The sequence below is a fragment of the Schistocerca piceifrons genome, chromosome 5 (assembly GCF_021461385.2).
Source record: "Schistocerca piceifrons isolate TAMUIC-IGC-003096 chromosome 5, iqSchPice1.1, whole genome shotgun sequence".
Taxonomy (NCBI): Eukaryota; Metazoa; Arthropoda; class Insecta; order Orthoptera; family Acrididae; genus Schistocerca; species Schistocerca piceifrons.
In genome coordinates, this window is record NC_060142.1 from 383,762,638 (window position 1) to 383,780,893 (window position 18,256).

The 18,256-nt window shown below is 40.3% G+C and overlaps 1 protein-coding gene across 3 annotated transcripts in view; it reads left to right on the forward strand.

Annotated features, from left to right (window-relative positions):
• The window catches only part of LOC124798284 (E3 ubiquitin-protein ligase MARCHF2-like), a 51,027-nt gene that overhangs the window by 18,250 nt on the left and 14,521 nt on the right, over positions 1 to 18,256 (forward strand). For 2 of the 3 annotated variants that reach the window (XM_047261608.1, XM_047261607.1), the window contains exons 3-4: positions 11,552 to 11,715; positions 12,376 to 12,590. In XM_047261608.1, the coding sequence (XP_047117564.1) occupies positions 11,552 to 11,715; positions 12,376 to 12,590 (379 nt within the window). The remainder of the gene's footprint in view (positions 1 to 11,551; positions 11,716 to 12,375; positions 12,591 to 18,256) is intronic. The other variant, XM_047261609.1, reaches the window with a different exon arrangement.

An 18,256-nucleotide genomic window follows, 5' to 3' on the forward strand; every position in this document is an offset into this window, starting at 1 on the left:
AACAAATCGTGCTTATTTACGCTGATGTCCCAAAGAAACTGGTATACATATTCATATTCAAATAGAGGCAGAATAAGGCGCTGCAGTTGTTAGATCGGTTACTGCTTCTGCAATGACATTTTATCAAGATTTAAGTGAGTTTGAAAGCGGTGTTATAGTCGGCATGTGAGTGATGGACACAGCATCTCAGAGGTAGCGATGAAGTGGGGTTTTCCCCTACAACCCTTTCACAAGTGTACTGTGAATATTAGGAATTCAGTAAAACATCCGACATCACTGTGGACAGAAAAATCCTGCAAGAACAGGTCTGACGACAACTGAGAGAATCATTCAACATGACAGAAGTGCAGCCCTTCTGCAGACTGCTGCAGATTTCAACGTTGGGCCATCAACAAGTGTTGGCGTGTAAACCATTCAATGAATCATCATTGATATGGGCTTTTGGAGCCAGAGGCCCACTCGTGTATCCTTGATGAGTGCATGACATAAAGCTTTACGCCTGGCCTGGTCGTGTCAACACTGACATTGGACTATTGATGACTGGAAACATGTTCATGTTGCCTGGTTGGATGAGCCTTGTTTCAAATTGTATTGAGCGGAGGGACGTGTAGGGGTATGGGGACAATCTCTTGAATCAATGGACCCTGCATGTCAGCAGGGGACTGTTCAAGCTGATGGAGTCTCTGTAATGGTTTGGGGCGTGTGCAGTTGGAGTGATATGGGACCCCTGATGTGTCTATGCCGATGGGCTTGAGCAATTCCAGCAGGACTACTGGACACCTCACAGGTGCAGAATTGCTGCAGAGTGGCTCCAGGAACTCTCTTCAGAGTTTAAACACATCCGCTGACCACCAAACTCCCCAGATATGAACATTATTGGGCATATCTGGGATGCCTCCGTCCCCTCGTACTCTTACAGATTTATGGACAGACCTGCAGGATTCCAGGTGTCATTTCTCTCCAGCACTACTTCAGATATTAGTAGTCCACGCCACTTTGTGTTGCGGCTTCTGTGTGCTCGCAGGGGCCCTACATGACATCAGGCAGATGTACCAGTTTCTTTGGCTCTCAGGGTAGATTACACTTCTATCCCTTGCCGTAACATGTGGAAGAGCATACATGGGTTTTCCTGGTTGGTGTCCCCCTTGTACTAGTGACAATTACATCTACGTGTAGTTAACTGTGCTAAGACTCATTTGAATTAGTATTCCAAGTAATGTTGCAAAAATTGCAGTGTGCTACAGATTCTGAAAGGTAGTCTGTTAAATCTGTGTGATCCGACTGACATTTTAATAACCATTACAGGTTTTATGTTTGTTTATCTAGCTGCAATTACCAGTATGCTGCAGCTGGCTTTATCTTGGAAAAGTAGGTACTTCTGACAAGAGTTCTTTTGGCTTTGTAATGGGGTACACATCAGTGTTAATGTGTTCAGTTGCTTTGAAACCACTGCAAATGTGGAGGGAACCATTTGGTTTTCATAAAATTGTTAAGAGTTGCCCATTGACTAGATGTGATATGTGTGAGGACATCGTGTTTCACTAAACAGTTTTACTGTGTTTTGAGGTGTTCTTGTTTTGTTACTGGGGCTGGTCGGGTTTAGAAATGATGAAGTGTTGCAAGAGTTATTAACTGAATGTGTGCTACATAATTGTTGAGACATCATAAACCGGAGAACAGAGATCAGAAAATCCAATGCTTGATGTTCAGAGATTATCATATGATACCATAGCACATAGGATGTTGAGGTCATCTACTATTAGAAACCTGGAAGCGATGGAAGCTTCAATTTCAGTTAAGGTTTGTGCTTTTACTGAAGGCACAACAAAAATCGCAACTGAACAACTGGCTTCTTGTACAATTTTCTTACTGTATGTTCACCACCAAATGTGATGCAATGTTTGCTATAGAACTTCAGTCTTGCTGAAATAGGATGAAATGGCAGTGAACCAATCTATACTCAGGCTTCTTCATTTGTGGTAGACTGCCGTGCCAATATCGGCAAGAAAATTCATTAGCTGTGTATTATTAATGAAAGACAGAATTCCTGTGGTCGTGCCATAAAAGGATTCAGCTCTGACTGAAGAATGTGTTCTGCTATGTTGGCATGCTTGGGGCTTTGTTGATGGGGTGCACTCAATATGGCCTAGCAATTTTCCTTTATGTATCTGTGTTTATAACAGTGCACACAGTTCGTTTCCTTGTATGTCCACTTAGTGCAAGGGTGCTTTCAATAACAGTGCGGCTGCTATAGTTTTTTCATTACTTGGGTGTCAGGGTCTGAACTGTGAGACCTACAAAGATGATGAACCTCATGTGTTCTAATTGTGCGTAGTGTGCCATGAATGAGAACAGTTTTGTAGAAGACATATCAACTTCATCTAAAGATTGCTGGCTACAGTAGACATTTCAGCAGTTTCCAGAATGAGATTTTCACTCTGCAGCGGAGTGTGCGCCAATATGAAACTTCCTGGCAGATTAAAACTGTGTGCCGGACCGGGACTCAAACTCGGGACCTTTGCCTTTCGTGGGCAAGTGCTCTACCAACTGAGCTACCCAAGCACGACTCCCACCCTGTCCTCACAGCTTTACTTCTGCCAGTACCTCGTCTCCTACTTTCTGGCAGAAGTAAAGCTGTGGGGACGGGGCGTGAGTCGTGCTTGGGTAGCTCAGTTGGTAGAGCACTTGCCTGCGAAAGGCAAAGGTCCCGAGTTTGAGTCCCGGTCCGGCACACAGTTTTAATCTGCCAGGAAGTTTCATTTCAGAAGTTTCTTAAATTTGCTAACACTTCCTTGGTGCAGTTTGCTAGTTCAGGTGGTTTTGAACAAAATTCTTTATTTGGTGCATACCTAATTATTATGTCTTGTACAAATGATCAAGCATAGGATAGTTTGCATCTCTCATTTTCACACTTGAACTGACATTGTTAATAGACTTTCTCAGGATAGTTTACATCTGTCTTCAAGAATCTGCCAGTTAAGTTTCTTCAACATCTCTGTAAGCCTCTCCCAAGTGTCAGACACATCCTTTCCTGTATACATTCAACACCCCCATTAGTCCAATTTGGAACCATACCCACACACTTAAGCAGTATTACACACACACACACACACACACACACACACACACAAAAAAAAAATCATTTCTGCCCTTTTTATTGCTCATGAAAACCACACATTGCATGTTGTACCACCATACAGACCTTCAGAGGTGGTGGTCCAGATTGCTGTAAACACCAGTACCTCTTATACCCAGTAGCATGTCCTCTTGCACTGAGGCATGCCTGTATTCATTATGGCATACTATCCACAAGTTCATCAAGGCACTGTTGGTCCAGATTGTCCCACAGTGATATGATGTAGCTCACTCAGTGTGGTTGGTGAGTCATGTCATCCATAAACAGCCCTTTTAATCTATCCCAGGCATGTCTGGAGAACATGCTGGCCACTCTAGTGAAGAAAACATGAAGTCAATCCCGAGTGGTCCATTCGGCACATTGTTGGGCCTATCTGTACCATGCTGCATGGTGTTGTGGTTGTGAAGATGGACGTCGCCATGGACGTTGGGAGTGAAGTTGCACATCATGCAATCTATTGTGCACAGTTTGAGTTGTAACATAATGTCCTGTGACGGCATGAAAAGCATTATTCAATATGGTGGCTTTGCTGTTCGGGTTCCTACGAGCCATAATCTATAGGTAGCAGTCATCCACTGCAGCAGAAGCCCTTGGGTGGGCTGAGTGAGGTGTCGACATTTCCTGTCTCTATGTATCTCCTCCATGTCTGAACAAGATCGTCCTGGTTCATTCTGAGACACCTAGACACTTCCCTTGTTGAGAGCTCTTCCTGGCACAGAGTAACAATGCGGACATGATCGAACCCCGGTACTGACTGTCTAGGCATGGTTGAACTACAGACAACACAAGCAGTGTACCTCCTTCCTGGTGGAATGACTGGAACTGAATGGCTGTCGGGCCCCCTCCACCTAATAGGCACTACTCATGCATTGTTGTTTACATCTTTGGGTGCGTTTAGTGACATCTGAACAGTCAAAGGGACTGTGTCTGTGATAAAATATCCACAGTCAACATCTATTATTCAGGAGTTCTGGGAAGCAGGGTGATGGAAACTTTTTTTGATGTGTGTAGTATGTGTTGCTTGCACAAGTGACTTGTACAAGACCCCTTTGTAAACTGAATGCGTTTCCTCAGTAGTCTACTAATAAATCGAAGTCTGCCACCTGCTATACCTACGATAATCGTGTGATCATTCCATTTCATATCCATACAAAGTGTTACACCCAGTTATTTGTATCAGTTGAATGAGTCCAGCTGTGACTCACTGATATTACAGTTGTAGGATACTTTCCTTTTATGTAGTGCACAATTTTACATTTGTGAACATTCAAAGCAAGTAGCCAGTCATTGTACTGGTCTGAAATCTTATCAAGGTCTGACTGAATATTTATGCAGCTTGTTTCAGATAGTTAGTGAAAGTGAAACACACAAATTCCAAGCTGTACAGTGGGCCATAAAGTAATGGCAGTTCCAATGTTATCCTACAGGAGCAAAAGCTGGGTTACCACAAAGGAAAGAAAATAAAATGCAAACAGCAGAGATGAGGTTTCTAAAAAAGACAAAAGGCTGCACAAGAAAAGAGATGACTAGAAACAAAGGTATTAGAACAGAATTAAATATTTTCAGCATGAATGAAAAAATTCAAAAAGGTTGTAAATATTGAAAATAACACCTCATGAGAATCCCACATCACAGAATTCCTCTGAAGATCCTGAACTAAAAGCTGAATGGGAAATGAGATATTGGAAGACCTAGAAAAAGATGGGAATGATTTTGTTTGTGAGTTCAGAACAGGCAACAGCCTAATCCTTGAAAGAAAGACGATGATGTTTCAGATGGTACTTTGTTATAGATAACTACATCATCTGTGAAAAGTCTGAGGTTACAGTTACTGTTGTCCACAAGATTATTAGTATAAAACATGACTAGCAAGGGTCCTGACCCACTTCTGTGGGCATGCCTGAAGTTTCTTTTACATCTGTTAATGACACTCCATCTGAGATAGCTTTAGATGCAGCCTTCCTACAAAAAAAATAGTCAGTCCAGTTACAAATTTCCCTTTATACCCTGTACAATCATACTTTTGACAATAGGTGTAACTGTGGTACTGAGTCAAATGCTTTTTGGAAATTGAGTTATACTGCATCTATGTGAGTGCCTTGATCCCAGGCTTGCAGTACTTTGTGTGTGAAAAGTGCTAGTTTGGTCACACATGATGTTTTTGAAATGCATTCCAGTTCATGTGCAGAAGGTCATTCTGTTAGAGATACCCCATTATGTTTGAGCTCAGAATATGTTCTGAGATTCTAAAACTAATTGATGTAAAGGATGTTGGATGGCAGTTTTATGGACCATATCTCCTACTCTTCTTGATAGATGGGTATGACCTGCATTCTTCCAGCTACTGGATGTGGACCGGATGAGGTGATGTGGTTCACACTGCACTCTCATTTGGGAGGATGACAGTTCAGACCCACATCAGGTCATCCTGATTTTGGTTTTCCATGATTTCCTAAATTGCTTCAGGCAAATGCTGGTATAGTTCCTTTGCAAGGGCATGGCTGTCATCGCTTCTCATCCTTCCCTAATCCAATGGGACCGATGACTTCACTGTTTGGTCCCCTCCCCCAGATCAGTCAACCAATCAACCAACTGCACATGGTTTTTTGTTTGAGGGATCTACGATAGATTGTAGTTAAGAGGTGTTAACTCAGCTGCAGATGCAGTAGAGTGTCTGATAGGGGTGCCATCAAGCCCTGGAGTTTTTTTTGCAATTTGAATGGTTTCAGCTGTTTCTCACTGCTCATTTTCCTCGCTTTGTCATTCTTACTTTGGTAATAATTTTTGCCATAAGTGCCTCTGTTCAGTCATATCAGTATTGAAATTGACATCGTCAAAGAGGTCAGGTTTTTCTGTTGCTATTAGATCTAATATTTTTCCACCCTGATTGTGGTTCCAAACTATCTGTTGTAAGTAGTTGTCAGAGAAGGTGTTTTATTATTACTAGTCTGGAAGCAAAGCTACAGACATCTGTAGTAAGAATTCTAGTCTCCACCTTCTGGCTGCAATGCTGTGAATGGTGCAGTGGTTGCTGTGTTGGCATGATGAGCCACTGTAGTGGAGTGCTCTAGTGCAGCCTCCTTCTCTTGTTGTTCCAGGATTGCCTACAGTTGAGTATGCTGCTACTCACGTTGCTGCGATGTTTGTGCTTGTTGTGCCTGTGGCTGCTTTCGAAGTGTCTACTGTCTAAACACTCACCCTAAATTATAGCCCTCATTGCCTTTGATACACACAATTGTTGTAGCAAGTTATTTCACTACTTTGTACACAGCTCAACATATAGTGATAACTTGCAGAACCAACCCATTCCTTGCCATCCATGTGCCACTTATTAACTACATAATTTATGTCCTGGCTCATCTCCACTAGATAAAGTATGTCAAATTGCACCTCTTCTCTAATCGTGACCTACCTTGGCTATTCGTCCCTGGCTAAGATTGAAAGGCACACCATGGGCTTTGAGACTGGAATGCTTGCCCGGGGGCTGAGTTTTTTAGTCGCATTTTACCAGAAGACATCTGCCTTTTGAACAGAGGTCACTTAAATTTTGCTCAGCAGCATTATTCCTTGTCATTGACCTTCCCTTCTTATCACCACATTGTTGAGCAGGGAGTGGGCACTGAACTTCATTCTAGCCTTCGCAACTTTATTTTGATACTTATTTAATCAGATGACCTGAAAAGAGGCCACAATTACAAGTGCTAAGAAAATTTTCTGCTGTACAGCCATCTAGTTCAATTCAAATACGGTCCTTGATGGAAAGACAAATATTGCTCTACACTCGGGGACAGTGATTAACTGAAGACAGCAAGTGAAGGTAATGGCAAGAGTTCGTGAATTCTTTTATTCTTGCCACACCAGCCACCTATGATTGGCAGGCTATCATTAGGATCTTGGATATCGACAGATAAAAATATATCCCCACCAGACAGAATGAAGGGGTTCTTAAAACATCATCACTTGATACAGGAGAGGCAGTTAGTAATTATTTCTATGAAATTTCTTATGGCAATAAAGACCTTATGCTGCTGTTCCAAAAGAAACTGCAAAAAAGGGACAGCTGGATTTTAGATGAATTGTAAAGAGCAATACAACAGTCACTTGTTGAAGTGGGAATTGAATAATGCCATGTCTGTCAGTAGAGCTCAAGTTGACATTGCATGGGGTATAGTGTACCAAGAGAACTCCATAGCTGGTGCTTTTTTGGAAGTTTGCCAGTTTTCCTTCCTTGTAGTGTGCCCCCCCCCCCCCCTCCCCCACAAGCATTTAGCAAATTACTCTATCGATTGTGGCTTTAACTTTGACGTGCGTATGCTTTGTTCATCTCGTCCTTAACGTACCTGGAAATGGGTTCGAAAAAGTACTTGTACAGCTGGTATAAGAGACATGTAATAATCTGAAACTTCCTGGCAGATTAAAACTGTGTGCCCGACCGAGACTCGAACTCGGGACCTTTGCCTTTCGCGGGCAAGTGCTCTACCAACTGAGCTACCGAAGCACGACTCACGCCCGGTACTCACAGCTTTACTTCTGCCAGTACCTCGTCTCCTACCTTCCAAACTTTACAGAAGCTCTTCTAAGAGCTTCGGTAGCTCAGTTGGTAGAGCACTTGCCCGCGAAAGGCAAAGGTCCCGAGTTCGAGTCTCGGTCGGGCACACAGTTTTAATCTGCCAGGAAGTTTCATATCAGCGCACACTCCGCTGCAGAGTGAAAATCTCATTCTTATGTAATAATCTTTTGTCAATATCTGAAGATGGTAACTGTGCTTACTGAAACTGATAACCAACAATAAAAGTTCTAGAATGAAAGTCTCACTTTGCAGTGGAGTGTGTGCTGATATGAAACTTCCTGGCAGATTAAAACCATGTGCCGGACCAAGACTAACTCAGGATTTCTGCCTTTCGTGGGCAACTGCTCTACCAGTTGAGGTACCCAAGCAAGCCTCCTGACCTGTCCTCACAGCTTCAGTTGGTACGCCACTTGCCCGTGAAAGGCGAAGGTCCCGAGTTCGAGTCTTGGTCTGGCACACTGTTTTAATCTGCCTGGAAGATTCAACAATAAAAGTTGTTTACAGGTGATATTGGCTAAGTAGTTCACATTCTCCCAAGTAACTATTATGGTATGTACAAGCAGTTTAGAGAAGACTTCAGAGAATACCAAAAAACTTCATATGGGTTCCTACCTTACTGAAACTGATCTGTCACTCCCTGAGTTCAGAGGGTATTGTTGGCCTCCTTGACAGTCTGACACTACTTTAAGTGGCTATTCAAAAATGTTGTTGCATATATAGCTCTCTTATCTCTGTCTCTCTCTGAACTGTGCTCATAGTGCTCTGTGGCTGCATGTTACTTATACAGCAGTCATGTCGTGCAAAGCAGTTGCTCACTTTTTAGTTACAAATATGCGATGTGGTTCTGTTGGTGTAAAACTGTGTAACCATGCTAGTCAGATGTCCAGTGAGGCACTATTTGTTCGATTTATTCCTCCAGCCACACAGCTTGTCAGCTGCACTTAAGTACTGAAGTTGGAGGAAAGCGCAACAAGAACAAGCTTTAAATTTTTGAAGAGGAAGTGTATTCATTTCAGTCATACTCACAGTATTTAATGTATCTTAGTTGTGACTTCAGGGTGTTAGCCTCTACATCAGCACGTTTGCAGTTTCTGTTCCTCCTATTTGATGAAAGCTTTCTTGGTTTCAAGACATAAGTGTGAGAGCATTGAACATTGAGAATATTCTGAAGTGCTTAAACAAAAGGGACTGTGCAGCTGATAGGTGCTAACTTCATAATAGGGTATCATCTATGGATCAGTTTGTTTTATCGGAAAATTTTTAATCCAGAACAACTTGTGACAATTACACTTACACAGAACTACCCAGTTTCTAACAATTCAGTTGCAGTTCCTCGGTATGAAATTTGCATTAAGGACAGTCAGCCATGGTGTCTTATGTATTTGGCATCATTGTTCACTGATCAACAGAGTGACTATTCATTAATAAGCCTGTAGTCAAAGTAATTGTGACGTCACGATGTGGTAGACACTGTCTTCCTGCTAAGTTGGAACAAGCAGCTTCTGTGTTTGATCTGCAGAGTAATTACAATTTTAAAGACACTTGGATACAAAAAGATGATTAATGCAAGTTATATCTTTTCATAAATTTCAAAATATTTTAACATGTTAAGTTTTAGCAGTGACAAACCCAGGCAGTCGTGTTAGTTGCTCCCCTGTCTTCACAGAATAAGTTTAGAATATACATACATAGGGAATAACTGTCACACAGTTGGACAGGATCTCTATAACTCTCAAAGAAGACGTGCCCCTAAATTGAAATATCACACATATTCCAATTTTCTGGTTGTTCTATAGGCTATCCAGTGAATGCAGCAAACAGTGAAGTTTGTTTAGGGTTCCAAGATACCACTTTTTCCCCTCAGAAATCAGGGTAAGAGGAAATACTTCTATGTACCTGGTCCTGTCAGAATAAATGGTAGCAGTAAAATAAAAGTTTTATCCATTATGGATGTAGAAAACAGCGATTGTGACTAATAAAGGTTTTCAGAAATAACTGACCACTTGCCTTTTATGAACCCTTAATTTTCATTTATCATGTCTGGTTTCAAATCATTGTCTCATGGTACACACTTTAATAAAAGTTTTAGTAGCATTGTAAGGTGTGTGTAGCTCTGGCAAGACAGAAAAAAAAGTAACAAGTTAAGCGTCAGATGTGATGAGTTAATAGGAGTTACTACCATGCCACAGACACAAGACCCCCCCCCCCCCCACCCGCAATGCTACAGACATTCATTGAAAGTATGTACTGTCTGAAAATAGCTTGGTAGGCAGTTTGAAACTAGTCCTTGTAAATAAAAATTGAAGCAGCACAAAGGGCAATTCTTTGTATTTACCTCTGAAAAATATAAAACAGTGTCAGTGTTACATATGTAGCAACCAAATAGGCTAATGTGGAAACAGCTGAATACAGCAACCAGTTATGTTCACTAATATCATTCTTTAGAGACAGTTATAGAAAGGTGACAAAGAGAATGGCTGTAAATGGTACACTGGCAGCACAGCTGATCTCAAAATTTTGTGAGCACACAAATGTTATGTCTAAACTCATGATGGAAGATGTAATGCCTACTTACACTGGTTTTGTGTTTCAGATATCTATATTTTTTATATTCTGTTGTGAAATAACTTTCTATCTCTTTAGGTTTTAACCTCAGTTTTACTATAGTATTCTATTTTCATTTTTATTTTATTTCCTGTATTAGAGCAGTTTTAATTATCTCAGGGAAGCCTGTAATGCTGTAATGTAAAGAGTCCTGTAAGCAGTAACAAAACACACACACACACACACACACACACACACACACACACACACACACACACACACACACACACAAAGCAGCCAGAGATAAGTCTTTTTGAAGTGCATATCTGCTACTCATCATCTCTGTTATATTGAGAGTAGCAACTGTTCTTTTCTTAATATTGTCCTGTTTTTTTATGCTTCCATTATAGTGTTGGCTTTGTTTTCTTGGTGGATTGGGAAGCTTTCCCCCTCCTCAGCAGTGCTAGTTTGTGCCGAGTCATTGAGCTGTTCCTTGGAAGACATTCAGTATCTCACCCCCTTCTATAACAGATTGCAAAATTTCATCTTCATTTCCTTAAGAGGTAAAAAACCTATAGGAAACAACTCATGAATTATTACTATTTAAGTTGCAGAAGAAGCTGATACACACAGCTTCCTCAGTCCTTTATCTGAAAAATTTGTCATGAATGATTCAATATACTGTTGTTGAAACAGGTCTTGACCTACCTGTGACACTCCATAGTTTCGCTCATCACTTAGCTGTTCTCTTCAGTAATGGATATGTTATCAGCCATCCCATCTATTAGCTGCCCATCACTTAGATGAGCTTCAATATACTTTTTTTCCCAGTAAACAGTATTGTCATTCAGTGATTGCTTTAGCAGAAAGTACATATTTTGGGAGAAATCTGTACACAGGACAGCACTCAGTTTTAAGACACATGTGTCCTCGTGTGCATGCTTGAGCCTGCCTGCCTTTAGTGAACAGAGACAGATAAAATTTCAATGAGTGCTGTATTCTTTGTGCAGTTGGCATTGTACATAATTTGTTATTATTTAATTCACCTGAATTGATAATTTTTCTTCTTCTTCTTCTTCTTCTTCCATGTAAGGCTAGCAACTTCGTGAACATAGCATCACTATGTTCTTGTTACATACAGAAGTTACAGCAAGACCACATTCTTGCCAGTTATGTAATTGTGACCTGCAAACAAGACTGTAAGATTGGTTTTGTTGCACCTTGGTTACGTTATGTATCCACCATCCAAGAAATGTTCTTGACATCTTAGTTAACATTACCTTTATTTCTTTATTTTGCAGATGACAAGACTGGAATGTTAATTTGTCCATGTGACTGTTTAGGGGCACTAGGACTGATTCATATTAGTTGCCTTGAAAAATGGCTGTCAACTTCAAACACAGATAAATGTGAAATATGCCAATTTAGATTCAAAATTGTACGGAAACCTGGTTCATTTTCGCAGGTGAGCAATATTTTGTGTCATCAGGTACTTTGAATGTGATAGTTTTAGCACAGACAACAAAAGGTACTGTTTTACATGCTCAGTAATCATTATGTAAGGCCAACATAATCTGAATGATAGCTTAAAAGTTCTACTCTTTGATAGGGAAGGGTGTAACAGCTTTACAAAAATAAATTAGATAAAAATTAGTTTCTGTTTTTTGGCACTTTTAACAAGGAACCCATTCTGGAGTTAAAAACAAATTGTCCTATAATAAATGTGCATCCACTGAGGGTATAAAATTTAAGTTTTTAACTGCACTGAGACAGGTAGACTTGCAGTTAGGGAAATTTTGGAGTGCAAACAGCAACAACAGATTGCAAGAGTTGGGAACAGGAGTAATAAATATCTGGTAGCAGATTTTGGAATATCTGGTAGCAGATTTTAGAATATCTGTTACAAACATAATCTAACTGTACACTTCACATGGGGATGTTGTGAGCCGTGGAATAGGCAGGATCCCTTAGATCACTTGCAGTGACCCTTTTGTAGAGCATCAAACTAGGCTGCATGTCCAGTAATGATGTACTGTGTCGGTGTAAATGTATCCATCTGGTCACTAATGTATTACTATTTATAAGTGTAGATTACATTACAGAAAATCTGAAATTTCTATTCCAGTGGTTGAAGAGCAATGACAAAATGGGAGCAAAAACAGTGTTGGGGGATCTCCTGTGTCTTGCTTTACTTACGCCATTAAGTCTTGCCTCCGTCTATATATGCAGTTTTGGCGCCTTTATATATATGAGCCATGGAGCATGGGAAGGGGTAGGTCTTGCTGTGGTTGGTTGTTTCCTGCTGATGGTATTCCTCCTGTGGTGTGGCGTGACAGCAAGGTATGTGAATCTTTGTGGCAGTTGATGCAAGACTTCTGTAGTAGATATAATTATTGTATATTCTACTTGTACTATTAATTTCCTTTTTTTCTTGAATGTCATGCCAGTGGTGAATTAGAAGTAAAGCAGATGACCTGCTGATAAATCTCAACTATATTACATTATTCATATCTCAGAACATAAGTTATGTTAAAGAAGATATGGTTGCACCTCCTGTAATTGGTTATATCCAATAGGATTTATATGCAAAGCATTATTGACAGATGGTGCCAGTCGCCATTTATGCCACATCTCATGTTTGTCAAAAGTATTGATATTTAAACATTGCACAATTAAAGTACTTGAGAACTGTACAGGAATGTTCGAATGTGCATCTAAGTAATAAATAATTATGACAATGATGAGCCAATAATGGCAAAAAGCCAAAATGAGCTCACCATGTAACTTTTATCGCCGGCTGCTGTGGCCGAGCGGTTCTAGGCATTTCAGTCCGGATCCACGCTGCTGCTACAGTCGCAGGTTCGAATCCTGCCTTGCGCATGGATGTGCGTGCTAACCGTAGGTTAGTTAGGTTTAAGTAGTTCTAAGTTTAGGGGACTAATGGCCTCAGATGTTAAGTCCCATAGTGCTTAGAGACATTTGAACCATAACTTTTATCACTAAGAGTAAATATATAAATAGTGCGGCAAAAAACTTGTTTTTAAAGCAAAATAAAGAATTTTTGCTGCACTAGGTAATGTGACAAACTTGGCTCATAAGGAAAAGTGAAGTTCATCCTGTGTTTTTTTGTGAGTATTGTTGTCCTCGTAGGTAACAATGTTAATGAAACCAATGTGGTCCTACTTCCCAATTAGGCTACAGAGAAGCAGCAGTTCAGTCACATATATCTTCATAATTCTTCCTGTAGAGGAACAACACAGTGAGAGAAAATTAGTAATGGTCTGTCAAATCATGACAAAACAGATATTAATACTGAAAGGAATTTAGGAAGTCATATTCCAATGTAGTAAACATAAGACTGAAACAGTGGACCACTTGCAAACAGGAGTTCTGGACCAGTAAGTAAATAGTTTATTTGTTGTTGTCCTCAGTCAGAAGACCGGTTTGATGCTGCTGTCCATTCTAGTCAATCGTATGCAAGCCTCTTTATCTCCAAATAACTGGTGTGACCTACGTTCATTTCAACCTGCTTATTGTATTCATCCGTTAGTCTCCCTCTGCTTGAATTCATTGATGCCTCAGTCTCCTACCAACTGATTGCTTCTTTTGGTCAGGTTAAGCCATAAATTTCTTGTTTCCTCAATTCAGTTCAATACCTTCTCATTAATTATGCACCCTACCCATCTAATCTTCCCTATTGCTTCTGTAGCACAACATTTCACAAGCTTCTGTTCTCTGAACTGCTTATTATTCATGTTTCACTTCTGTACAAAGTGACTCTCCAGAAAAGACTGTGTAACACTTAAATTGATAATAGATGTTAATAAATTCCTCATTTTCATAAATGAGTTCCTTGCTGTAGCCAGTCTTCATTTCACATACTCTCTATTTTGGCCACTTTCAGAATTTTGCTGCCCAAATAACAAACCTTATTTACTTCTGTTAGTGTTTCACTTCCTAAGCTAATTCACTTGGTGGCCTGATGCAGACTATATTATGTTACAGCTGTTTAACCTTTGTTGATGTTAAGCTGATATCTGTTACACTATTCATTGTGTTCAACTGCTCTTCCAATCCTTTTTTGCGTCTGCCAGAATTACAACGTTGTCAGAAAATGTCAGTTTTTATCTCTTCTCCCAGAACTTTTTCTTTCCAAAGCTCTCCTCTGTTTCCTTCACAGCTTGCTCAATTCACAGATTGAATGACATCAGGGATAGGCTTCAACCCTGTCTCACTCCCTTCTCTACTACTGCTTCCCTTTAACAACTTGCAGACTGATTTCTGTATGAGTTATTAACAACCTTTTCCTCCCTGTATTTTGCCTCTTAACACCTTAAAAATTGCAATGCATGTAGTCCAGTCAGTATAGTCAAATGATTTTTCTAAATAGGCAACTGCTTAATCATGGGTTTGTCAACTTCCTATGATAATTGCTTGCCTTGCATGTTCCTACATTTCTCCAGAACCCAGACAGGTATTCCCTTAGGTTGGTTTCTACCAGTTTTTCATTCTTTTATAAATAATTTGTCGGAAATTTGTAACAGTGACCTAAGAAACTGATAGTTCCGGACTGTTACAAAAACTATACGTACTATAACTTTTTGTACTGTAACGGTCTGACGACACATTACACAGACTAAATAACATCCCACTCAGCAAAGAAAAATACGAAAAAGAATTACAAACAATACAACTCATAGCCTCAAACAATGGTTAAAACAGATATTTTACAAAAACTCGACCAAAAAATTAAAATGCAAATAAAGAAAAATGAAAACAAGTAGAGAACACAAATACCAAAGGACCCCACACACACCACAGCCCATATGGGAACACAAAACAGCAACACTCATGACATGAGTAACAGAAAAAAATGGAACACTCTTAAATACAAACACAAAGCAACACACAAGATAGCAAATATATTAGAGAAACAGGGTTTTTCACATAGCTTACAGAACAAGAAACACAGTCCAATAACATTTACAACAGACAAACCAGATAAATACCAATGAGGGGTTATATACCAGCTAGAGTGCCCGAATGTAAATCACTGTATTTGGGGATGACAAGCAGGAACTTCAAAACTAGATATAAAGAACATATAAGAAGGTGGAAATATGAAAATAGCCTTCTACCTTCACTGAACACCTGATAAAACATAGACACAAACCATCGAACATGGAATGTGAAATGGCAGCTATCAGAGTGAATAATCACAACAAAAAGCTCCTGACACTGCAACGAAATTTTCACATTAAAGAACCATTGCAATGGAAAAGGCACTCGGTGACCAAATCCATATAAACAATAACTCTGATCATGCTAGCCACCAAAACAATAACAGAGATCCAAAATGTAACCAGTATATATATATATATATATATATATATATATATATATAAAAATAGAGGGAAACATTCCACGTGGGAAAAATATATCTAAAAACACAGATGATGTGACTTACCGAACGAAAGTGCTTGCAGGTCGAGAGACACACAAACATACACACGAAATTCAAGCTTTCGCAACTAACTGTTGCCTCATCAGGAAAGAGGGAAGGAGAGGGAAAGATGAAAGGATGTGGGTTTTAAGGGAGAGGGTAAGGAGTCATTCCAATCCCGGGAGCGGAAAGACTTACCTTAGGGGGAAAAAGACAGGTATACACTCTCTCTCTCTCTCTCTCTCTCTCTCTCTCTCTCTCTCTCTCTCGCTCTCGCTCGCTCATGCTCGCGTGCACACACACACACATCCATCCGCACATACACAGACACAAGCAGACATTTGTAAAGGCAAAGAGTTCGGGTAGAGATGTCAGTCGGGCGGAAGTAAAGAGGCAAAGATGTTGTTGAAAGACAGGTGAGGTATGAGCGGCGGCAAATTGAAATTAGTGGAGATTGAGGCCTGGCGGATAACGAGAAGAGAGGATATACTGAAGGGCAAGTTCCCATCTCCGGAGTTCTGACAGGTTGGTGTTAGTGGGAAGTATCCAGATAACCCGGACGGTGTAACACTGTGCCAAGATGTGCTGGCCGTGCACCAAGGCATGTTTAGCCACAGGGTGATCCTCATTACCAACAAACACTGTCTGCCTGTGTCCATTCATGCGAATGGACAGTTTGTTGCTGGTCATTCCCACATAGAAAGCTTCACAGTGTAGGCAGGTCAGTTGGTAAATCACGTGGGTGCTTTCACACGTGGCTCTGCCTTTGATCGTGTACACCTTCCGGGTTACAGGACTGGAGTAGGTGGTGGTGGGAGGGTGCATGGGACAGGTTTTACATCGGGGGCAGTTACAAGGGTAGGAGCCAGAGGGTAGGGAAGGTGGTTTGGGGATTTCATATATATAATAGAGGGAAACATTCCACGTAGGAAAAATATATCTAAAAACAAAGATGATGTGATGGTGGATGGATATGTGTGTGTGTGTGTGTGTGTGTGTGTGTGTGTGTGTGCGCGAGTGTATACCCGTCCTTTTTTCCCCCTAAGGTAAGTCTTTCCGCTCCCGGGATTGGAATGACTCCTTACCCTCTCCCTTAAAACCCACTTCCTTTCGTCTTTCCCTCTCCTTCCCTCTTTCCTGATGAGGCAACAGTTAGTTGCGAAAGCTTGAATTTTGTGTGTATGTATGTGTCTGTTTGTGTTTCTATCGACCTGCCAGCACTTTCGTATGGTAAGTCACATCATCAGAGAGAGAGAGAGAATGAAAAATATCAAACGATACACACAGTGACTGCTGGCAATACTACACATCAAAAACACCTGTTGATCGCAAAATGGAAAGTGCAAGTGATGTAAGCGATGTGTTGAATCAAATGTAGGTGAAAGATTGTTTGAAATTGGCCAATTGGAGCAGAAAAACTAACGAATACATTTCCAGGGCCACACGCATGAGCAGACAGCGCTGGAAATCATAAGTAACACCAAACAATAATGTCACGTCACAAAATTTGTGCTACAAAAGTTGATACGTAAAAAAAAAGAGAAAAACAGGACAAAATGGAACATAGCAACATATTGCAACTACCACATAATACATTTATTATATGTATAAAAAGAAACATGTATTACAGGCCACTGAAGATACTTCACAAATAAAAAAAGCAAAACGCACATGGCAATAAACAAACTGCCTTAAATTAGTTGCATAGACGGAACATACCTCCCTGAATTTTAAAGCAATGAAATAGACAGAAAAAATGATGAGGATGAGAAAATGATAGCGAACAGTATTCCTTCCTTTTGTATTTCTGATTGTTTGTGACCTTTCATTACGAATTTCATCAGCGCAACATAAGCAGCATTCTGGTATGATGTTTGAAGATTGGTTTGCATCTAATGATCTGATTCAATCTTGTACAACCATATTTTAAGGAAACACCCTAATATATTGAATACTCAGATATGTTTTCACTATTCCTGCTTCTTAAAGTGGCATGCCTTTCTCATCATTTGCTTAATAGTAGTAGTATCAAAACTGTTCATCTAGTTACATGCTGTTTGCCATCTCTTCTTTTGTTATACTTCTCCTTCTTATGTACTTAAACAACCAACATAATTGAAACTTCTTGGCAGATTAAAACTGTGTGCCCGACCGAGACTCGAACTCGGGACCTTTGCCTTTCGCGGGCAAGTGCTCTACCAACTGAGCTACCGAAGCACGACTCACGCCCGGTCCTCACAGCTTTACTTCTGCCAGTATCTCGTCTCCTACCTTCCAAACTTCACAGAAGCTCTCCTGCGAACCTTGCAGAACTAGCACTCCTGAAAGAAAGGATACTGCGGAGACACGGCTTAGCCACAGCCTTGGGGATGTTTCCAGAATGAGATTTTCACTCTGTAACCAGTAATGAATATAATCACATATTGATCAAATTCTGCATACTTCATCTGAGAGCTGATCAACATTAAAATTTACTATTATCAACCAAAATTATCAGAAAAAATTCCTTCCCTTTTGCAATGCTTGTTAAATTTCCATATGATGATCAGCACATGCAAGTAAT